We start from the raw sequence: 23536 nt of genomic DNA on the forward strand, positions 1-23536 counted from the left end.
TCCCCTGCGTGTCCTCCATCATTCTCGATTTCAACAATTCAAAAGCGGCTTCATGGTTGTTAATCAGTCCAGGCACTCAGACAAGTCATCTTTGCATTGACCTAAATAACTGCTGATCTACTTTAGGTAGGATGAGGCTTTTGAAAGTTTCAGATTTGTTTCATGAATCAGCTGCAAGAATGAGTCATGATGGTCAGCAGTAGGTCCAGTAATCGACATGCAGCAGACAATAAAAATAAAACCCTCATTTCCACACATGACTCAGAAATGGCAATGGATGATGATGAAACATCCTGTTGTTAAAAGTTGTTCAGCAGATTCAGTTTACTAGTGCTTTAACTGAGCAAGAGGCAGCATTATGTAATTGACAGTTTTCATCTAATGACTGAACACGGTCGTCCATCTGTGAAGTCTGCGCTTATTCAGTCAGGCTTACCCGAGTAGCCCTAAAGCTTTACGCCACCAACATTTACAGGCACAGCGTTCATGGGTGTCCATTATAGTGCTTCTGCAGTTAGTACTGAAGTTGGTCTGGAAGTTGTTAAGGTTTACCCTCTGCAGTTGACAGTACGGATTTCTCATGGCTGGTTGTTGTATGCACCAGATGTCAGTTTTATATCTTCATTACATGATGTCCATAACAAATAAATCCCAGCTGCCAAGTCCCTACAGTGTAAATTACCCTGAAAAAATTGTTTTAATGAACTTTAATGAAGTCCCTTTGTGTTCTGTCTCACTTGGGATGATACTTAAACTCACACTTTAATTATATTATCCCCCAACTAGCGTACACAAAGTAAAAGGCATGCATTGACGTGGCCATCGGAGATCATAAAACGTCAGTGAAACTTAGCAACTTATAACTGATGCAAAGCAAGCAGGTATTGAATTAAATTGATCTTATCTCTGAGGCATTTGAAGTGACTTCTAATGCAGCTGTTTACCAACCTGACTGAATGGAAATACAGAAGACATTTACCTACAATACACAAACAGAGCAGCCACTAGTGACTTAAATGTCAGCTACCCAGTGATTTGCTTCGTAATTGGATGGGTCTTAAGTCTGTTACAGTGTGTTATACACGTTTTACAGTGTGTAGTGTAAACGGGTGATGGTTGTATAGTTGATTAAGATGAAACCCTAATGCGTTTTCTCATTATATTATGAGATCGTGGCTCAAGAGTTGGCAGTTCGTCTTGTAATCGGTTCGGTTCGAGCCCCGGCTCCAACAGTCTCGGTTGTTGTGTCCTTGGGCAAGACATTTCACCCGTTGCCTACTGGTGGTGGTCAGAGGGCCCGGTGGTGCCAGTGTCTGGCAGCCACGCCTCTGTCAGTGCATCCCAGGGCAGCTGTGGCTACAATGTAACTTGCCATCACCAGTGTGTGAATGTGTGGATGACTGAATGTAGTGTAAAGCACTTTGGGGTCCATAGGGACTAAGTAAAAGCGCTATACAAATACAGGCCATTTACCATAATATTACACTGTCACACTTCCTGGTGCTGGAACTGACGTCCACTTATGTGCTAAAGTTGTTTTCACACTTACGCAACAGTCCTGAACTTTTCTAAGACCTAACTAGCAGAAGGGAACATGGCAAACCTCCTGCACAGCTGGATCACACACAAGCTGGTCTTTAACCTGCCAGTTCCCAAGCTGCCAGCTATTGATGTGTGAACAGCTAATACCTGTCTGGTTTATTCATTGCTAGCAACTGGGCATCCTGTGGCCTGCCTGCTGCACACTCCTTCCAGGCAGCTACTTCAACCAATACAGAGTATTAATGGTAACACAAACACATGTGAAGGGGACTATTTCATATGCAAAAGAACAACTATGGACATAATCCTGACCCTTGACTGCTGAGATTGTCTAAAGTTAATGTCTGAAAAACAGTTTAAGAGTGCACAGATATCAGCTAAGAGAAGTATATGCTCTTTGTGTGTGTGTGTGTGTGTGTGTGTGTGTGTGTGTGTGTGTGTGTGTGTGTGTGTGTGTGTGGTGGGGGGATTGGGTGTTCTGACTGTAAATGATCACTCAGTCATATTGTTTATTCATAAGCTGTGATGTGAATTTCCGAGGTGGCGGACTAAACAGATTGTTTTCACACTGAGTGTGTGCAGGACATGGTGTCTCTCCCAGCAGACAGTGTATTTTGTCCTTTCTAAGCTATCAGCCAATGTTCTTGTTTTGAAGATGGTTTTTTTCTTAATGTGCTCTTTATTCATCCATCCATCCATTTACTTCTGCTTATCTGGGACCGGGACGCTGAGGCAGCAGCCTCCTCCAGTTTGTCCACTCGGAACGCAAAGGCATTCCCAGGCCAGTCAAGAGATATAATCTCTCCAATGTGTCCTGGGTGTGCCCCATTGTCTCTCCCCCAGTGGGACATGTCCAGAACACCTCACCCAGTAGGCATCCTTGTCAGTTGCCCAAACCATCTCAACTCAGTCCTTTCGATGTCGAGGAGTAGCGGCTCGACTCTGAGCCCCTTCTGGATAGCTGAACTCCTCACCCTATCTCTAAGGCAAAGGCCACCCTTTGGAGAAAGCTCATTTCCACCACTTTTATCTCTTGCTCTCCCTCTTTTGGTCACTACTCAAAGCCTGTGACCATAGGTGAGGGTGGGGGCGTAGATGGACCAGTGCTGATTCTCATTCCCGCCACTTGTTGTGCTGTTTAAGCGTTGCATAATTCAGTTGTGATCTAAAGAAAATATGAAGAGCTGCCAGTGCTAGACTATTAAGCAATTAAGCTTCAGGAAATTAGCGAGTTATTTCAAAATGTTTTAACCTTGAACAATAAAGAATCTACACAATAAAAGCTTTTCAATTAAATTTAATTTCTTTTAACCCATATGGAAAAGATATATATAAATCTTATAAGGTTTGTATCTGTCTTGTGTGAAACTTGTATGAAAAGCATACAAGAGTGAAAACAGATATAAGATCCCTTGAAAAATTCTATAAATGAAACGTATGTTTTGGATACTTACTAAAACAATATATGAAAGTAATGAGAAAGTGGCTACTTTCATGAGTAAATCATATAAGCCTTATATGATTCACTATATGAAGTAAGCCAAATCTTAAGCAAATCTTTTATAAGTTTTTTCTATTTCTTTTCCATATGGGAAGTTTCATTATCATGTTCAGTGATTTTCTGCTTTGAGTAGACTAAAAACACACAGTGACCCTTGAAGGATGAAAGTACACATGATTTTTACAACTTTTAAAAAAAATGCTGAGTGTTGTAAATAAACAGTATCAGTCAAAAGTTTGGGTGGACTCAGCCATTCACATGACTGGTATGTAGGGATGGGTACCGGTATGGCACCGGTTCTGACATAAACGGTAGTAACCAGACCGAAAAGGAGCACACATTTCAGTGCTTTATTTCGGTGCTTTTTTTTCCTGAGATGTCATACACTTTGGATTCTAGCCAATCATTTTACGTTTCCGAGGATAGTAGGCGGGCCCAGGTACGTACGTTCTTTTAGAGCAGAGCTACAGATTAAAAATGCCCAAGGCGAAGCGGTCAAAAGTCTGGCTGTACTTCACAGCAAAAAGATGCAAACTCAGCAGCCTGCAACAAGTGCTTTAAGGTGACACTGTGATACTGTCAAAGGAGGTAACACCTCGAATCTGATGAAACACCTGGCAACCTATAGCATTTTGTTAAAAGCCGAGAAATGCACCGTATTTGATAGCTTGCTGCGAGACCTCACACCGTGCACATCTACTGCGGTTGTGGTGCCTGTTATCGGACCCGGAGTTAGCAACATCCCCCAAAAACCCGAAGAGGAGAGTCCTGGCCCCTAGCCCTGCCAGTGTAGCAGAAATGATGACGGATGATGATGCAGCAGCAGCCGTTCTTCTCTGCGTGAGTAGCTTAATGTTGTTCGTGTGTAATTTACGTTGAGTAGAATAACCACGTTATTACATGAATGCATGTAAGGTGAACTAGCAAACACCGTCGTAGTTACATACGGCTGTCTTCTTGTTTGATGGCAGATGCTCCCTTCACCCTGGCCAAAAAGGCTAAAATGACCAAAGAAAAAGTGGGAAACAGTTAAACACGAGAGGTTTTTAGACAAAGATTGTGTTTTTTCTATTGTTTAAGCACTGCTTCCAGCTAAGAGTGATACCATATATGCCCTATAGCTGCAGAAAAGGCTAACATTGTTATCTTTTTACAAAAAAACAGCTAAACATGAGAGGTTTTTGGACAAAGTTTGTGTTCTCCATTCTTTAAGCACCGGTTCGAGCACCGTTTAAGCACCGACACCATGTCAAAAGTACCGGTTTGGTACTGGTATCGGATAAATCCTAAACGATACCCATCCCTACTGGTATGTTATATGTTTGAGTCAAAGATTATTTGTCTTCAGGCAGCATCTCAGTGAGCTCAGGTTTAAAGCCGTTGACTCATCTTCTGCCCATTCCCTGCTCCATCAGCTGCACGGTGCTTTTACCTGCGGTGTGACTCACACTCCTCAGCCATATGTCTCCCTTGCCTGAATTTGAAGCTTGGACGCAGTTTAAGAATACACTTGTACTGCCACGTCTCGCAGTTCAAGCACAGCACATTCTTCGCTCCCGCCCGAGCAGAGCTAAAATAGAACTTACACAATGCATTTTTAGATTTTTAGGCATTGCTAAAAATACTGTACTTCCTCTCCTGATTGTTGTTTTTTTTTCTTTAAATGTAGCTGTCAGTCAGAGAGGAAGTCTGATGAGGCATGTACTGGAAAAATACTGTGGTAAGGGTAGTCATAGAGTCTGGGCTGGATGCTTCTGTGTTTTATAAAAGTGGTTAAAGCAACTTATTTCCTCTTTCAGTCTGAGAGGTAAATAAGCTGTAGTAATATAATTGTTGCAATTTTTGCAATCTAAGGAACATATTGCATATGACAGTAGTTTGTTGTGACCGTAAGAGATGTCAGCAGTTTCTATCAGATCGTATTTGGATCTTCTTTCTCTTTCTAATGAGTTTTCCATCTGTTGTTGCTTCAGTGTTTGCACCACTGAGTGGATGGAGGCAGCCAGGGGACAAACTGTTCAAACGTCACCTGCAGAGCCTGTTTTAAATATTGCCTTTAGCCTGACAACTTCTACCTAAGGTGCAAAGTGAAGAGCAGGAAACGCTGTGTATACATGTGTGAGTGGAGTCTCCTTTCATATGTAGTAAACAACTTGAGGTGGAACATTATTTTATTTTGAGCACTTTTGATTGCGTTATGCATTTTTATGAAGTGTTCAGCCATTTAAGGTTTTAAGTTTGACTGGGCCTTTTCATATTCATATTTCAGTAAATTGTTTCTTTGCGTGCAGACATAACAACTGTGTCCAGACAATGTTAGCATCATGCTATTTTTAAAAAAGAGGAACCTTAAGAAAGCTAAAGATTTGTTTTGGGGGTTTTTTTGTACTGTGTACATGTCAAGATTGTGTCTTTATGTGTAGTAGCCAAAGATATTCTGGATGCAGCTTTAATATAATGTGAGGTGAGATTGGACATCACACATAGCTTCACATTCCTCATTATATTTGACTGAGACACAGGAGGGAAAGCTGTTTTTGTAGCAAGCGTGTTTATCTACCTTTGCACTGTATCCTTGTGTACATATTCACATGCTTATTGGTGTCTGTTTGCCTACGTCCATGCATGTGAGGGAAAGTGTTAGAGCCCTCCATTAAGCTCTGTTTACAGTGTGCAGGGTCAGAGTTGCTGTCTGATGCTTGGCCTGGTCTGAGCTCATCAATCACATCAAGACTTCTGAAGGCTTTGGCCTGTTAGTCCCGCCACCTCTCAGGCAGATTGTACACAAGGACTTCTGGGATATTACGGTCCTATGTTGTAGATTCTTCACATTCCTGCCTTCTGAGGTGCTTGTGATTTCCAGTTGTGTGGTCATTGTCTGGCAGATTTATCATAGTATAGAGCAAAGCAAGATATGTTCAGTGTTAACCAGCATTAGTCACAGTGTTGTGAAATCAGAGAGTAGTACGCTTATGACCTAAGATGGAGATGCTTTTAGAGGAAGGAGTGTCAAATACTTTAATTCTAAATCACATGAGCTAAAGGTCTGATGTCTTGTTTAACTGGCACCCCGATCACGTCAACGTTTAATAGAAAGGCCAGCCAATATTGGCTCCTGAAGTCTTTCGGCACGTCATTTATCTAACATGCAATCTGGTCTTGGTAACTGCAGCCACGTGTTTTTAATAAAGAGGTAAAGCAGCTAAAGGTCTAGTGACGCGACCTAGATTCTAACTACACTCTTACTACCAACACATTGCTGAGCGTGTTTAAAATGCTCTGATCTGTAATGAAGTCCTTTTTTTGTTAAGCATGATCTGTATTACCCAGCAAATAAAAGTTTCAAAGTTTCTTTTCGTACTTGATGCAAACTCTGTTTTCACAGTCCGTGAACACGCATCCACGTGCTGCATTAAGCAGATTAATGTTGACTGTAATTAAGCATATTTTTGTCTCCAGTTGCTGTGCGTGTCAGGTGAAGTGAAAATTGTTGCAATGCCTCTTTCTTTCACTATGTCACTGGTTGTGGGTGGACAGATAACAATAAACTGTGCCCAAGATACAAAATTTGAAGTTATCCACACGTGTCTAATGCATTGCTGGAGACACGTGCGCACGAGCCAGCTACAGAGGAGAGAAGAATTATTGTGGTCTGCTGTTATTGTTTTGGCAAAGCCATGACGTGAATCACCACTTTCTCTTAAGCAGTTAATGAGTAAGGGCACTTACTATATCTTTTTGCAGCTCTGGTAGTTCCGTATTGTCTGTGTCTGGCTTCAGTCTACCTCACAGTACAAGTACAATTCTAATGACCTTTTTTTGCTCTAGCAGAAACATACCAGAGAAGCCAAGTGACGAGTTTAGCACTATACTTAACGGTGATACTGTAAAGGAATCTACAGAGAACCTCACACTCCAAAACATGTGACTGAATTAAGGGAGTAATCATGAATGCCTTATTTTTTTTAGTCAATCCATTAATATTTGCACTTACACTCTCTTACATTTACACTCTGGCATCAAGACACAATTATGTTTTACTGCCAATAAAACAGCAGGCCCGTTATAGGTTCTGTCTACTTCTGTTTGCTACTGTTAGTAAAAATCACTGAATAGAGTGACGAATTGCTACTGTAGAGGAAACCGTGATTAGCATTCAGCTATTAGCAGTCCTAATGTGCTTTCCTTAGAAATATTCCTCTAGCAGGGTTTTGGTGCATACGCCGCTTTACAAATTGCTTCCCCTGTTTTTGGTCCAGCTAATATAATTAAGCAGGTCATACGAGTGAAATACACTGACCATATTTCATTGTTAATGCTAAAACATTTTACTGCAGTTTTTTGTATTTAAGTCCTTGGCCAAAAGTTTGCTAACATCTCTGTGTGGCTCTACATGGACAAAGCAAAGCTGAATTCAGACACACAGGTATCCTTACAGTCTTTGTTAAGGAATCTACTTTAAATTAGTACAACTGACCAGTTACTTTACATTGGAGGGAGTTGAACCACCTAAGGTAGATATGGAGTTTAGGCCCCAATTGCACAAGGATCGAGACTGGTTGGTAATTGTAAACATACACGGCAGACCCAGTGGCATTTTAATCATGTTTATTTCATCGGTTGTTGGACACACAGAGCTGCAGCTCTCCCGCTGCCAGCTCAACATAACAACAACCTTAATTCAGAGTCCCGACTTTTAAGCTGGCGTGGAGTGATTGCAGATGCTGCGCAGGTGCGTCCATTGCACCTGTAGCAGCATCGCAAACCACGCCCCGCCACAGTAATCACCAGTTGCTAAGGAATAAAAAGTTGCCAGAGGTTGCTACAGGTTGCTGGCCATTACTGTGAAATTGATTGTGAAACTCCAGTCACCCTGTCCTAAAGATTGGTGACTTAGGGGGGGAATACACGTATTCCCTGATCTGTTTGAAACTGGTTTCCAACTTGTAAACTACTTCCCAACTACTTTTTTAGCAGTGGTGAAACTGAGATTGTTCCTCTTTCTGACTGACTTCAGCCAGAGACAGTCAACAACCTCAAGCAACCACTTGCCAACCTATTGGTACGATTTTCCCCAGTGATTGAAGGTTGCCATGTGCGTCTGAGGCCTCAGTTAAATTAAACTGCTTGGAAAACATAGTTCCAGGTTTCTTAAAAAGATAAAAATTAAAAAGATTAAATTCATATCATACAAATTTCTAGTCACATGCCAGCAATATCTCCACTTATTTAAACAACTTGAACTCATATCTGTTCATAAACTCAGTGATTAGACTAATTAGGTTTTTGACCTGCTGGCTTTGAGTTTATCTAAAGCAGGGATATCAAACTCATTTTACATAGTGAGCCACATAAAGCCAAGTTTGAATTTAGGTCAACCCGACCAGTAAAATTCCCCTTTGTGTTATACGTTTAATGGTGTTGTAGTAAATGAAAGAAATCTGTCAGCATGACTCTTTGGGCTAAAAGTGTAAGGAATAGGTAGAAAATAAGATTTTTCTATAGCAGATTGTGAAAAAACAGGAAAGTAATTCAGTAATTGAATTACTTTGGTGTGGCATGTCTATATCAGAAGGAAAAAGTCCAAAACTTTCGTCCACCATATTTTCTAAAGCCATTGAGTGGGCTGGCTTAGAGTCTCTGCTGGGCTGATTAAGGCCCCTGGTCCTTATGTTTGACACCCCCTGATCTAGAACTTAGCAGGAGATGACCAAAATCATTCAGCATCATCCAATTCATAGCTTTAAAATCACTTTAATAAAAAAATGTCAGCCTTCTCTTAGAAGCAGCAAAATAACCACCAAAGAAAGTTGAATTCATCACACGGAGAAGATAACCTCTGAGCCTGGATCAACGATCAGAAACACAGAGCTACATCATCATCATGAGGGCAAAGATCAGAAGTTTTCTGATAAAAGTTTAAACATTCTCACGGTTTGAATTCAGAGAAGCGCCTACCTGATCCTTAAATGAGTTTGTGGTTCATATTAAATCAAGTGTTTGTATTATAACTGTGTGCTCTTCTCCGATTCCCCCTGTGGCGGTAAACGTGAAGAGTTGTTTTGTCAGTGGTGACCTAGATGAAACCCGCAAATGGACATTAAGTGGCTCCTTCGTGGAAGTAGGTTGCAGTGTCTCAGAGAGAGGAACTTTTGCCTCTGCAGTAACACCACAGGGAGCTTCCTATATTTACCGTGGTGCAAAGAAAGTGCCATAATTGTCTTGTCCTGCGCCTATTCTGCCACATTCATATTGAGAACAAAAAAGCAGGACTGCTGGCAGCATGTCGGGGCAGCACAGTTTCTCAGGATTTATGCTTGAACCTAATGCGGTGGTGACAGCTACCAGAGAAGCTGGAGTTCGGCTGAAAGTCGTGCATTTGCTTTGAGGTATCACTCACAGCCGATGCCGGTGGTACATTCATGAGCCACTTGAAGGACCACCGGTGAAGAAGTCCTTTCAGCGAGCAACGCTGTTGAGTCTCTTGGCTCTCAACTGTTTAAAATAAGCTGACCCCAGCTGTCCACAAATGGCAGAAATGGAATGAAGAAAAAGAAAAGTTAATATTTAGAAATGTGAGGCTCTAATTCAAACAAAGAGTCTTTGTGGCTGTTTAAAAGTTTGTGATGGATGACGAGAGCCATACTTTCTTGTAACGTGGCTGTGCCACAAAGGGACGACAGACGAGAGGGGTTTCAGGTCGAGCTTTTAACGTTGTTTTTCCCTTTCGTTGACTTTCTTGTCTGTGAGAAACAGAACTCCTCCTAACGCAACACAGCTGTGAAATCACGACCGTGGAAAAGAGTAAAGTGAAGGAGCAGAGTTTGGCACGTGAACTTTGAGTGATCGCCATGTGGCTCGTACGTTCTCATCAAGTAGCAGGACTGTTGGCAGGCCTAATGGCAGCTTATTTTCACTGGCCTGTGTGCACAAAATGGGGGGAGAGGGAGGGGTGGGAGGTAGAGGATGGGAAAAAAGGAAAATAGTAGTGATGAACGGAACAAAGGGAACAAAAGAACAAGCGCAGAGAGAAAAATGAAAAAGCAAATGACAAAAGTAAGGGTATGAAAAAAAAATACTGCTGAGAAACGGAGTGGGTTAGGGAGGAGGGGGGGATCAGTATCTCTGGGTAGAGCTTGTTCACCCGCAGAGCCTGCCGAGGTGCGTCTGAGCAGCCCGGCCCTCTGATTGGCGGAGCGCAATGCAGCGCTCTCCCCTCCCCCCCTGAAGAAAGAGGTGCAGCAGGAACGTCAGACCCAGACAGCACAAGACTTGACTACTGAAGCAGCGTTTTTCCAAAGCTCTACCTAGGATGCAGTCAGCAGAGCATCTAGGGATAGACTAGATGCCAGATCCCTCTCCTGTTACAGCAGAGCATCTTCTACTGCTAGCCTTAGGAATCCATCGAATAGTATAGATTGGAGATACATTTTAAAGCTTTTATCAGCCAGAAAGGGCAAAGCTGACGCCTTGAGCATCGAATTCACCGCATTGAGGAGGACAGCCACCAGTCACCATGGGCAGGCAGGGGAACGATACCTCTCCTCCGGCTCCTGGGATGCGTATCCAGTGTTCCCAGAGCAAGATGAGCCTGTCAGCATCATTCGAAGCGTTGGCTGTCTATTTCCCCTGCATGAACTCCTTTGATGAGGAGGACGGAGGTAAGATGACAGGCGGGGAAATGTCACAGCCAAAGCTTCCTGCTGGGGGGTAAACAGTGCGGCTTAAACTAAAAGATGGCGGTGAGCAAGGGGAGATAGATTTAGGATGAGAGGGAAGCTGCAGAGGTACTGGCATGGGAGAGAACTGGGACGTTGGAAAGTTCAGAAATGTTATTAGCTCAATTAGGATGTTTAGCTCAATTAGTCTATTTCAGTAAGTGTAATGTGTTATAAGGCTTGAGCTGTCCATACTGTGCATGATCTGGTTATATGATGACATAAAGCTTAATGTGCAATTTCATCTGTGGGTGGTCAGTTTATCATCAGTTAGTTGTGGGCCAGTCACACTTCTTTCTGCATCTGTTGTTGCTGCTGCCACCAATGGTGGTGTTGTCAAAATGGAACCGGTCTGTTTGCTTACAAATGGCACTCACGCTGGTCTAAAAACCTAATTTGCCCCGCATGACTGTGACTCTGATTCTGTGGATGAAAACAAAGGACTCTGTATTTGGAATGAATCCCTCTTTAGTATTTAGTTGGAAGTAGTGCTTCTTTTTCTTTTTGCTTAGAACCACAACGTTGTTCTGACTGTCACTTCAAATTTCCTAAAAGGTAGCGTAACGCCTACTGTGTGTATTTATAGCTCAGCCTCACAATCACTTCTTGTTCTATTTGCAGTTGTATTTACAAAAGAAGATTTGCAGTGCGCGTGATCTATTCTTCTGTAGCTTTATCTGGCAACATATTTTCTGCCACACTACTCACCACTCCTCCTTTTTTTTTTTTAGCTACAATTTCACACTCACTTAAACTCACACTTCCACCATTGGCAGCTTCCCTAGACTCGCTGTCTTTTCCTGATTGGCAGGGTCGCAATTGGAGGGCAGCAAACTTATGGAGATGAGCCAGTTTGTCTCGTTTTGACGCCTCTCCTGCTTCGCGGTTGCTGGATAGTTTATAAAAGTAACTTACTCTCCGACATACACTTATAACAGTCTAATCTTTATCTTATCTGCCACTGCTTTTAATGCACCTCTGTATATTTTTGTCTATAGAGCGGATACATACAGCGTTTATTTGAAATGCATTGGAACAGTATTTAAAGCACTCAAATAAGATCACATAGTGCTTGATATAGTGCAAAAGCTGCATAAATCCAAGACTGTGCCTTGTAACTTGTGTCAAAAGCAGAAGAGAATTACCATTAATAAATCATGTGTTTTTCAAGTTCGTTGATAACGTCTGGCTGGCCACTGAATGACAGCGGAGGTCTGCTGCAGACGTCAGAGACGACCTTTGTGGCTGCTTCTCTTATTGTAAAAAATGTGAAGAGCAGGAAGAGGAGGCGGAGGCCAGCTGAATAACTGAGATTTCAAGGCTGAAGAGCATCATGCCTGTTTTATGTCTGTGTGAGGCACAAAATGATCCATTTTTTTTTATCTTCAGTTCCTCCTCTACTAAGGCAAACAAAGGAGAGAGGAAGGAGAGTAAAGACTGCAAGGCCTATAACTGGATTAGGACTGCTGAAGCCTAGAAATTACTCATCTGCACAAACTTGCAAAATATTAGAGAGAAATTACATAAGGTCTGTGAACGGCCGGTTTTTGCACCCTGTAGTAATGAGCTGAAGCTTTGTGTATAGTACCTCTGTGTTATTACCTTCATCAGGCTTTGCAGGGATTTTCTGACCAAATAGTGCTAAATTTGATTACACAGAAGAAGAAGAAAAAAATTAATCCCATACCTGCAAAAGGCATGAAAACATTTAGTGATGGTTGGATCACCCCGTAGCAGTGCACAATTAAATGTTTAGAAAGGGACATGTTTTCAGTTTAACACAGCTGCATGTGTATGTAGAAAGCTCATACGGAGGTTTTTAGAACTAACCTATAATGTTTCACTTCATTTGAATCTCTTGAGGAGCTTCTCAGCACATTAGGCTTACTGAAAGTAAAAGACAACTTTTTGCCAACCTTTTTTTAAATGGGATATGAAAAGTGTGCGTGTGTGTGTGTGTATATATGGTAGAGCAGACATACTATACTTTTGAGGAGTTGTGTGTTTGTAAGCCGCAGGCGTGTCCACATTGTGCCACACGCACGCGGTCAGGTGGCGATGCGCAGCGGGAGGCTTAATGGAGAGAATCAGCTTTCTTCTTGGATCAGTCAGGATGGTGGGTTTGGGTTGGAGGGGTGGGGATGCATAGACAGTGGATGTTTGTAGGTGAATTTGCTCCCAGAAGTCCCCCATAGGCAGTCGGTGGCGCAGACTGGAGGAAGGCTGCACATAGTGTTCCTAATATCGATCTTTTTAAAGAGACGGCAGTGCTCTGGTATAGAATTTGAATTCACTGAGGTGCGCTTTGTTTTCAGAATCAGAATCAGAATACTTTATTAATCCCGAAGGAAATTCGTTTTCTCCTGAGGAAAGATTTATGTACGAGCCGATTAAAGCGTTCGTACACCAGTGATAATCCGCGCAAATGGTTCTCGCCGTGCGACTCACATCCCCCCAGTTCAGTGTTGTGGACTGACAATTCTTCTCTCTCCTTCTCTGTCATTTGTGTCGTGCGTGTAACTCTGTGTTCAGAAGCGGGAGGTAAAAAGTTGCGCAGCACTATCCAGAGGAGCACAGAGACAGGCCTGGCGGTGGAGATGAGAAGCAGGATGACTCGGCAGGCCAGCAGGGAGTCCACAGACGGAAGCATGAACAGCTACAGCTCCGAGGGAAAGTAAGGAGACATGCACTTGTGCTCTGCGGACGATCAGAAAACTAATTCAGCAGCTTTTATATACACGAAAAATTCAGAATTTCATTTGGTAACTTATATCAGGTTCTAGTCTAACTATAAACACCTGGTGTTTTTATTTATTTTTCTTTGTTAATGTTTCAGTCTCATCTTCCCTGGTGTGAGGCTGTCCTCAGATGCCCAGTTCAGTGACTTCCTGGATGGTCTTGGCCCTGCTCAGCTGGTTGGGCGACAGACATTGGCTACTCCCCCTATGGGTGAGGACAGTTATCCTTTTTTTTCCTTTTTTTTTTTTTTACAGAGATTTGTAGCTTGAAATGATGAAAGCTTCACTTCAGACAAGTTAAAATCTTCAGTTTTGTTGGTTGTTTAGGAGACATCCAGATTGGCATGGTGGAGAAGAAAGGTGCACTGGAGGTGGAGGTCATCAGAGCCCGTGGCCTTGTGGGAAAACCAGGTTCCAAGGCACTGCCAGGTAATCAAAGCTACTAAATGTGCTAGTCTATGTCAGGTATTCACAGAGTGAATAAAGGTAAGCATGACTTGGTTGCGGAAAGAGAAAAGGAAACCTTTCAAAAGCTCATCTCTCCTTTACGCTTTCTTGATTTCCAGCACCGTATGTAAAGGTCTACCTTTTGGAAAACGGAGTCTGCATAGCCAAAAAGAAAACTAAAGTAGCAAGAAAAACCTTGGATCCTCTTTATCAGCAGCAACTGCCGTTTGAGGAGAGTCCAGGAGGGAAGGTTTTACAGGTAAGAATGTTATTCCTTTAGACTGCAACAAAGTGTCACAATTAGCATTTCTCCTTGCAGTCTGCTGGCCTCAATGCAAGGTCACACAGCTGATACGGTTCTGCACATCAGATTGGCTTTTTCATATAAAAAGCTATATAAGTTGTATTGGGGTTCATCTGATTGTTGGGGTTTTCTCTGTATTATTGTATGGTCTTTACCTTACAATATAAAGCACCTTGAGGCAATTGTTGTTGTGATTTGGCACTAAATAAATAAAACTGAATTGAATTTTGACCAAGACTGTTGACTTCATTTATCTTTCTAAACTTGCTCCATCCTTTAAAGTTTTTTTCGTTCTTGTTTGCAGGTCATCGTATGGGGTGACTATGGACGTATGGACCATAAATCATTCATGGGAGCAGTTCAGATACTGTTAGATGAGCTGGACCTGTCCAACATGGTGATTGGCTGGTACAAGCTCTTTCCTCCTTCCTCACTGGTGGACCCTACTCTGGCCCCACTGACAAGAAGAGCTTCCCAATCCTCACTGGACAGTTTCTCTCGATCATAGCAGCGTGTGGACTGATAGCGTTGTTGTAGCAGCCAGTGTTGCGATTACAGGTCACGCCCCCCCCGGTTACACTGCATGCTTGATGTTGTGTCTTCTGAGCCTGTTTCTAGGGGTGCAAACGTGATCCTGTGTTTTGAGCAAAAACGTCACGCACACTGTGCATGTGGCGAAGCGTATCGCGAGCGCCTGGTAGCAGGGATTGCCAGGTGTTGTTGTTGTTGTTTGGAGGAAGCCGGAATGAACTCCTTAGCACGAGGAATCCGTCAATTCCAGGTTTTCATCCAATTCGAAGCCATGGGGGTCAACACTGGGAACCTCTGAATGAGTTCTACAGAAGCCCTTTTCGAATGAAAAATCTGTGTGTTGCTTGATTTTATTTTTTTTCCTGTGTCGTTTTCATTTCTTTTATTTACTTTTTTCTTTAAATGTCAGTGTACTTGTCTCTGAAGGGGGTGACAGTGTTTCTAACCAGATGCTTGGTCACGCCACGCCAACAGACCTAGCCGTGTAGATGGAATTTTCGAGACCATCACTTTGGGTGAGGTGTGTCCCAGCTTGTAACCACACTCCCACAGACCCCAAAAAGAAAAAACCCCGCATACTCTACATATATCTACCCGTTCAACCCATACTGGTAAAGCACCGTAAAAGATTAATCAAATGCCACTTTAAAGTGGCTGCCCTCAACACCCCCTTCCCCCAAAAAATAAATAAATACAGTAACAATCCAAACTCCATGAAAAGATGTACAATCTTACCATATTTCTTTCTCTGTTGATATATTGTATGAAAATTAAATGAGATTTTTCTTTTCCCTTTTTTTAGTTTCTTTGCATGGACACAAATTTAGCTGAATAAAAAAAGAAAGAAGAAAATTATTTTCTTGAGGCTGTAACTTGCAAAAAAAAAAGATGAAAATAAACAGAATCAGCCGTTTTCAACAATTTATATTATTTTTAAAGAAAATTTTCACTAGTGCATGGTTTTCAAGGGGAGTGAATGCAACATCGTGACTGAAAAAAAAAGGACATTGTTTATCATTCTTTACACCATTCATGAATCTGCATTTTGCAGACATGCAGAAAAGGGGAACTTAAGAATTATTTAACAGAAAATGTTTATGTGACAAAAAGTGATAATGAAAATAAATGTAAATGATCTATTTCATTGTAAAAGGCTAATGCCTTATAAAGATAAACATAATGTGCAAATTGTACATGTTTCTCTTTTTCTTCCTTTCCCAGGGTACTTCTCATCGTACTATTCATTGCTACCATTGTTCAGTCCCCTGACATCGTCCAGATTTTAGGACTGTTGGTTACTTTACAGTACTGTATCGTTTCACTATGTTTGTTTTCTTCCTTCTTTTGGATTTGGATTTGTTTAACAAGCATGTTGAAAAGGGTCTTTTGCAACATGGCTTGGGCACACCTTACAGTAACTCAGCATGTTTTGATAAAGATGATATTTGGAATTTTTGCAATTTCTTGTACAGTGCATGTCAACTTCATTACTTTTCTCCCTCACCTTAAATTGAGCTCTATGGCAAATTAGTTCTTGGTCTTCCTGGGCCATTTATTGAAGTTTTAACAGAACATTCCACCCCACCCGAAAGTCACATTTTCTTTCAGGTTTTTGAGGAAAAAAAAGAAGAAGAAAAAATATGACAAGGAAAATATTTTATATTTAATGGATGCTGGCGAAACAGTTGTGATTGCAAGTGTATTTTATTTCAGTATTGTTGACGAACATGCAAAAATAATCTGTACTGGTACAGCAAAGAGGTCTATACCGAATCAAGAGACGGCAAACATGCGCGACATGCGTGTTGCCATGGTTCAATTTTACATCACTGTTTGTGAAGATGAGCTAATCACAAGTTGAAATAATAAGGGATATTGCCACAGAATTTTTTTTTCTTGTTTTAATGAAAATGAAATTACTTTACTATATTTTTGTTAGTTTTATTTAAAAGCCAAGACCAGTTTATTTTTTATTTTCTATTTTTAGTAATTAACAATACTTCTCGTGTCTGGGAAGTACATGAATCTTATAGTTGCAGTATGTCTGAATGAAACTGAATTGAGGCATTGTTCCTTTTCCACGTGAAGATAATGCATTTTAATGTCAGAGAAAAACCTTGTCGCTTTAACAAGCTACAGTATATATTTTCATTTTCATTGTACATACCTTTAGATGTCAGAATTTGAGTAAACAAGCTACCACAAGTAGACTGATAGATTCTTTTGGAAGAGGAAAAATGCCTCATGATGACAAAGACATGTTATTTATCCTTTTGAATGCCTTTTCATTTTCTCTTTTTGGTGCAATGTGTTAATGCCAAGGCTATGTCTTGGTTAAGTATGGTTGAGTACAGAGATTTATGTAAGTTATTTTTCAAATTAAAAATAAAAAAAATGATATTACACTGATGTCAAGAGTTGAGTGATGATCAAATTAACGCACACTCACACACACTACATCATCTTTTACATCAATGTGAATAAGTTGCTCTTTTTAGTTGTTTATAGACAGATTCTGATTTCATTTATTGACCTAACTGCACAATGTTGCCAGTTAGGTCACTTTTCTTCATGCAATAATGGTAAAGGAATGGTTCTAAATTTCGGTCCTTAGGATGGCTTGTTTTAGGTTTGTAGGTGTTTCCCCATTCCAAAACACCTGAATGAAGAGCTTGGAGAAGACATGTAAGGTACAAATGACAAATGTGATATCCACCTTTCATTTCTAAAGTTCCACACAGTGTAATGAGAAACATTTAGACACATAGAAACCCATGCAATCACACATGCATGCTATTGCACATAAACCATGCATGAGCACAGACAAAGAAACACAAAAACACAGTTCTTTGTGATTTGTTGCCTGACGGTGGTTGTGGTTCACCTCCTCTACAACAACCCGGAGTAATTCATACAAATCAGTGACTGATTGGAAGGCTGGGGGTTCAATCCCTGGCTGCTCCAGTCTGAAGATCCTCGGGCAAGATACTAAACCCAAATTGCTCCCAGTGTGTTCATCAATGTGTGTGTGAATGTTAGACAGAGGGCACTTAGATGTAGAAGAGGAGTTTGCCCAAATATGTTTGTTAAATGGTGAATGTATTGTATAAAGTGATTTGAGTGCTTAAGTAGAGTAGAAAAACATTAGCCATCCAGCCATCAAGTGGGACTGATTGGAGTCTTTGCCAGGCCGATTTTGGCCCCTGGGCCCTATGTTTGACACCCTAGATTTAAAGGTGTTTTGTTTGTTTTTTTAGTTTTGCTTTAAATCCTGTCCTCTCTGGCAGCTTTTGCAGTCAGAATAGCCAAACACACTTTGCTTTTCCAAAAACAGTTATAAAAAAATCTCTGTAGCCTCCTCTTATTCATGTGAATCTTTTATCTGTTCATTTATTCATTTCTATCTGTGTTATTTCAGTTATTGCATTAAAAAAATAAAAAATAAACATACAGCACATGGAATAAAAAATTAGAAAATACACAGACACGTGAATCCACAATCTTCTTGTAGTGTGAGTGTAAATGTGAGAGAGAGAGACTGTCTGTGTATGTGTCTTTGTCACAAACATTTCCTAATCTCTATTCAGAATCTGTAAGCACAGGAGTCTTTACACACTGCTCTTTTGACTTTGCATTTATTCAGTATTCTCATTCATATGTGTAGTCAGATTATAGAGGTTGACGCCTCAAATCTGTTTTCTCTGCGTTGACTGCAGAATGTTCTTGGTGGTGGAGCGGATGCTGGTCACAAACAGTTCATTTCCTTTCTTTGTGAAATGGACTCCGTCTGGTACAAAGATTGTGTTGTCGAAAAATTTCAAACAGGGATGTTCAATAATCACCCCTCCAAAGCAGTGGGCAGCCTTTCTCATGGTATGGTTGACAATCTCCCTGTCCTTATTTATCTTCCATGGACTTCCATACCTCCACACTTGGCGCTGATTGATGCAGGAATAAGCAATCGTCATTGAGGGGAACTCTTTGTGCAGTTGCATCAATTCCATCTTCATTATACCAGAAAGTTGCTGGGCAGACATGAGTCCTAAATCATTGCCACCAGCGTGGATAATCAATATGTCAGGCGGGCTCCGTGTAGATAACTCTTCATAAAAACGTGGAAGGACGCCGCTCCAGCCCATCCCTCCTTTGCCAAACCATTGGACTTTGGCATTAAGTCCCAAATTCTCTCCAAACTTCTGTCTTGCTCCGAACTCTCCTCTTTTGACGTAGCTTGAGCCAACGATCCAAATGTTTCTAACTTTCTGGTCTTCTGGCCTCTTTTTCTCCATCCCTTTGCTTTCAGAGGATCTGGCATCATTCTGGAAACTCGAGGCCGTATCATTCAATTTCTTGCCTTTGAGTCGGATCATCGTGATAGCGGCACTTTTTTGGATGCTTGGTGGTGTCACAGCTGATTCATTCTTGTCTGTGTCTTTCTTCATCCCTTTTCTTTCTGAAAAGCAGGCCTCAGTGATGCTTCTGCAGTTGGTTGAAATCTGACTGAAATTTCTTTTCAGTACAAATTTCTCTCCACAGATTCTGCGTTTTCCCCTTGCTGGGGAGGAGCTGTCAGCACTTCTGCTGCAATTTTGTGCAGCATCATGCTGGATTCGCTTTCTCTTTAGTGGGAGCTTGACAGGGTTTAAACCCAGCTGATCTTTCTCAGACACTGGCGACAGGTTTTGGCGCTGCATTCTTGTAAAAAGATGCTACACCACTTGGCTGGATCCAATAAATACAGCAACAGTTTTCCTGAAGCTTGTCAGTGTATTCACAATGTTTCTTCCCCAAAAAATTTTCAAAATGCGATATTTAGACACTTAAACAACGAGCTCGGATTTTTGTTGTGCACTCACGAAGGAAGGGCAGTGAAATGACTGAAGCCTCTGCTCTATATGGGTATTTCTGTTCCGTTGTGACGTCATACACCTAGTAACTCTCAGCAGGCAGACTGCAGCTCTTTCATTTAACAGACAAACATTCTGCACAGTGAAGATGTTTTTATTTGAATTTGTTTGTTTTTGGAGTTTATGGGATGTTTTAGAGAGAATTTTTGCTTTCCCATCAAAACACAAATAAATTCATATGAATACGTTTAAAGTGCACTATACATGTAAACAGTGATTATTTACTCATATTGAGTTAACAGGCTTTTTTCCTCTCAAATATGTGATTATGGATGCTTATTTCATGTAATAACTAGACCATTTGCTGTGGCAAGTACATACATTTGATTTTATGTGACTGTGACAGAGTCTCATGTTGCAATGAATGCGTCCCAGTCAGTGTGCAGATACAGGGAATCCGTTTAGATGTAAATAAAACCAGTGTTTCTGTGTCAGGGGGCAGGGTCTGTGAGTTTGTTTAGTACTTTTGATTGTTATATTGAAATCATGTAAAGTTCTTGTGTTATTATTTTAGTTAAGGTTTACTTGCGTTTTGATCTAGTTATGTTTCTTCTGTGTCTCCTTGCTTGTGTCTTTTGTGTGCCCCCTGTCTCCCCATGTATTTCATGTCTTCGTGTTGCATGTTCTATTTGTCAAGCTGGTGTTGTCTTGTCTACGTCCCTTTTCTCTTTCCTGTTTTATTGCGAAGAGTCTGGTGTTCCATGTTAAGTGTGTTTAGTTGTACTTCCCCTGTGGCGTTCAGGTTCATTTGTGTCAGCTGTTTTCTCCATTACCCTCCTGTGTATGTAAGTCCTCTTTCTCACTAATTCATTGTCGATTCATCTGTTTTCCTCCCTCCACGTCACGTCAGCTTTCTCATAATCCTGTTCAGGTCCATGTTTCTGGTTTTCTTGCACCTGCTCAGATTTATGTTCATGTTTCTCTTGTCATAGTTTTCATAGGTTTTAGTTTTACTTCTCGCACCTGTTCGCCTTGCTTTGTTTTTGTGTTCATGCTTTTTCAGCCAAATCAACGGCTCGCTTTTTGATTAAACTTCATTTCAGTCTCTCCCTTGTCTGCTTTTCGGGTCCACACCACAAACACACCGGCTGCTCTGTCGACAACTTACTTCGCTTAATGTTTCAATTCAACAGGTCTCTCCTTGACAGGGTTGTGCAAGTTTTTTTTCCCAATTAAACCTAAAAAAAGGCATCTATTGTGTCTACTATGAAGGAAAATACCACAAGATAGACTTTCTGAAGTATTATTTTCTTTGTCTGAAAAATCGAAGCCTGTTCTAAAGGTAATTAGCTAAATACACTCGCTAAGTATTCAGGTCACGCTCACAAATCAGTGAAAATGTTTTCTTTTTATCACCTCTCTCTGAAGCAAACATTCAATGCTAGCCTCAGTGTGTGAATAAAGTACACAGAACTTAATGTGCTGACCAAGACAGTGCTGAAATTCTGATGTTAAGCATTACAACATTGAGGTTTTGCAGATCACATGACCACTAACCACTTAACGTTAAGTTGCCTGGCATTTTGGACATGTGACAAACATGATGACCATATAGGGTCAAATGAATACAGTCACACGGACCTTCTAATTCTATTGAATATTAGGATTCTCTGAAATCACCTACTCCTGTAAAAGGGTATTTTATCATTGTTTCTGCAATATGAATATGTTACCCTAAATACACAAAATTATTAGTATTCAGTCCACTCACACATTCGTGCAATACCACCTTGAAATTCTTAGTAAAGCATTAGATTTTTATGTGAAAAGGATATTTCAGTTGCACACACCCCACAGTCATAATTCAGCCTCTGTTTACTTCTGCTTGTGGTTGAAAAATAGGGATGACTATAAAATGACTAATGACAAAGGCAAGAGTCTTCCTGTTTCTGTCGTATTTAAGGCGACTGCGCTCTACATGAATCAGAAGAGCTGCTGAGCTTTATACATCAGGCTACTACTTCGCCTTTCTGTTCAGCACAAGTGTCTTTTCGGGCACAGTAGTTACTGAATATATTGTATTTGTTAATGATTTTCTTATAACCTGCCATTTCATTCCAATTTTGCTTTTGCTTTTCAACGTCTACTTTAATATCCAGGATGCTTTTCTCATGGATTGCAGTAAAACAAAGCCTTAAAGATGTGGGTTTTCAAGCTGTGGATGTGTTCACCACTGGTAAAAGGGATGGATTCAGAAGAACAATCCTTCTCCTCCTCATCTGTAGCATCTCCAGCCTCCTGCTCAGCTCCCTGCTCCTCCTGTACCTCCTTTTCGCTCAGGACTATGAGCTAGCAGTGGCTGGGGGGATTGCCGCCTGCTTTGGGACACTGCTGACTGTTGCCCTCTTCCTATCAAAGAGAGTAAGGTGTTTAGGGACTCTTTTTGTTATATCCATTTTCATGAAAAAGAGTAGGAACTTGCTGTTAACTGCTGGAACCAGCTTAGTGGTTCTTAAGAACATCCGTAACACTCTGGAGAACCTCTCGCTGCTGGTCAGGAGTATGATTTGCAACCTGAAGGCAAAAAAAGCCTCCATCATTGCTCCATTTACTAACTATGTTCAGATGTTGAAGTGGATCGGAGACATGCTCAAAGGGGTTACAAACCTGGGAGTAGTGAGATTTGACTCCCAGCTCAACGTCTCTCCAAGATTGGAATCAGAAGAATTCAGGCAGAGGCTCGCAGGAGCAGAGCAGAAGCTCAACGAGACTGTTAAATATGCACAGGCCCTGATGAATACAGTGAGCTCAGTGACCGACAGGATGTTTCCTGCCATCAGCTTCCTCGTGCTCATGATGTTTATAGCATTGCACATAAAAAAATACTGCAGAGACATGAAATACAAAAACAGGTTCATCAGCAGCAAGTTTGTTCATTTTGACGAGAAGCAGAAGGCGGAAGGAAAATCCCACGTCCTTCCCCTCACGGCAGAGGAGGAGCAGCTGTACACCTTCATTCCCTCCGCCCGTCCCACAACAAGAGAAGGGAAAGCTATGGTGAAATTTGGAATTCCAGTTGTCTCCCATTTCATAGCTTGGGTCATATTCATAACTGTGGACGCCTTGCTGTACTGTTTTGTTGACATTGTTACAGCAAGGTTATCAGAGCTGGAGCCATTCCACATCCCTTTGTTAATGAGCATCAAAGTAAGTACACCGTAGTAAATATTTATTTATTTTTTTAAATATTTTCCTCATCTCAACCACAAAAGACTCACTTGTTTATCCTTGCAGGGAATTGCAACTTTAATTGGAATGTCTCTTGGACAAGAAAATCATGAAAAAGACTTTTCCTACTCTGTGACTCTGTTTGAGAAGCAGTGCCTCCCCAAACCCAAGTTGTTGCTATATAGTTCTGTAATTCCACTGACTGCCATCCTGCTCACTCTGCTTGTTATGGCTCTGATGTCAACCAAAGTCTCCCAGCTAAGGTTGATGGTCTGTGAACAGTTCTTCCCCTCTGCTGCTGAGGAGAGAGTGGAGTACCTCCACGGCAAAATCCTGAGGAAGAGATTCAAAATGAGAAAGGAGAAAAACAACTGCAGCCTCAGGTCACTTATTACCAAGGTGCATGTTAACATATTGCTTGAGAATAACTATTGCAAGGCAAAAAAAAAAGGAAAAAAAAGCCAAATCTCTAATTATGTAGTTTTTCTGTTCTTCTTCATCAGCCATATTTCTGGTTTCCGCTACTGTTTCATTCTAAAGAGGATCCACAAAGTATCCTGTGAGGAAAATCTTCTCCACACAGACACTCTAGTGATGGCGGTGCTAGTCCTGGTGCAGACTGACAGATCAACATGGATGGTCCATGGATCTCGCGGAGAGAAATATCAGCCTTATACTTT

At 41.3% G+C, this 23536-nt stretch overlaps 3 protein-coding genes across 8 annotated transcripts in view; 2 read left to right on the top strand and 1 right to left on the bottom strand.

The window, feature by feature from the left end:
* rims2a (regulating synaptic membrane exocytosis 2a) overlaps positions 1-17190 on the top strand; it is a 158206-nt gene extending 141016 nt beyond the window's left edge. For 5 of the 6 annotated variants that reach the window (XM_085473447.1, XM_085473448.1, XM_085473450.1 and 2 more), the window contains 5 exons: positions 13294-13435; positions 13598-13710; positions 13827-13928; positions 14066-14205; positions 14555-17190. In XM_085473447.1, the coding sequence (XP_085329573.1) occupies positions 13294-13435; positions 13598-13710; positions 13827-13928; positions 14066-14205; positions 14555-14758 (701 nt within the window). In that variant the 3' untranslated portion in view covers positions 14759-17190. Of the gene's footprint in view, positions 1-10035; positions 10705-13293; positions 13436-13597; positions 13711-13826; positions 13929-14065; positions 14206-14554 lie in introns of those variants that run through there. The other variant, XM_085473453.1, reaches the window with a different exon arrangement.
* A 1214-nt stretch (positions 17191-18404) lies between these two features.
* LOC146698358 (uncharacterized) lies at positions 18405-19726 on the bottom strand. The gene has a single exon (XM_085472657.1). The coding sequence runs from the start codon at positions 19473-19475 to the stop codon at positions 18468-18470; it is 1008 nt and encodes a 335-aa protein (XP_085328783.1). The 5' UTR covers positions 19476-19726; the 3' UTR covers positions 18405-18467.
* A 2047-nt stretch (positions 19727-21773) lies between these two features.
* On the top strand, positions 21774-23481 carry dcstamp (dendrocyte expressed seven transmembrane protein). Its single transcript, XM_085472658.1, has 3 exons — positions 21774-22835; positions 22923-23255; positions 23360-23481. The coding sequence occupies exons 1-3, from the start codon at positions 21789-21791 to the stop codon at positions 23417-23419; spliced, it is 1440 nt and encodes a 479-aa protein (XP_085328784.1). The 5' UTR covers positions 21774-21788; the 3' UTR covers positions 23420-23481.
* Positions 23482-23536: the final 55 nt, after the last annotated feature.

The sequence above is a fragment of the Copadichromis virginalis genome, linkage group LG11, assembly GCF_057382275.1.
Source record: "Copadichromis virginalis isolate Kocher_CV1m ecotype Utaka linkage group LG11, C_Virginalis_male_GT1.1, whole genome shotgun sequence".
Lineage (NCBI taxonomy): Eukaryota > Metazoa > Chordata > Actinopteri > Cichliformes > Cichlidae > Copadichromis > Copadichromis virginalis.

Coding starts and splice junctions, on each gene's coding strand:
- dcstamp (XM_085472658.1), top strand. CDS start 21,789: ATGCTTTTCTCATGGATTGCAGTAAAACAAAGCCTTAAAGATGTGGGT. Junction 22,836..22,922: donor CTTTGTTAATGAGCATCAAA/GTAAGTACACCG, acceptor TTATCCTTGCAG/GGAATTGCAACTTTAATTGG. Junction 23,256..23,359: donor TCAGGTCACTTATTACCAAG/GTGCATGTTAAC, acceptor CTTCTTCATCAG/CCATATTTCTGGTTTCCGCT.
- LOC146698358 (XM_085472657.1), bottom strand. CDS start 19,475: ATGCAGCGCCAAAACCTGTCGCCAGTGTCTGAGAAAGATCAGCTGGGT.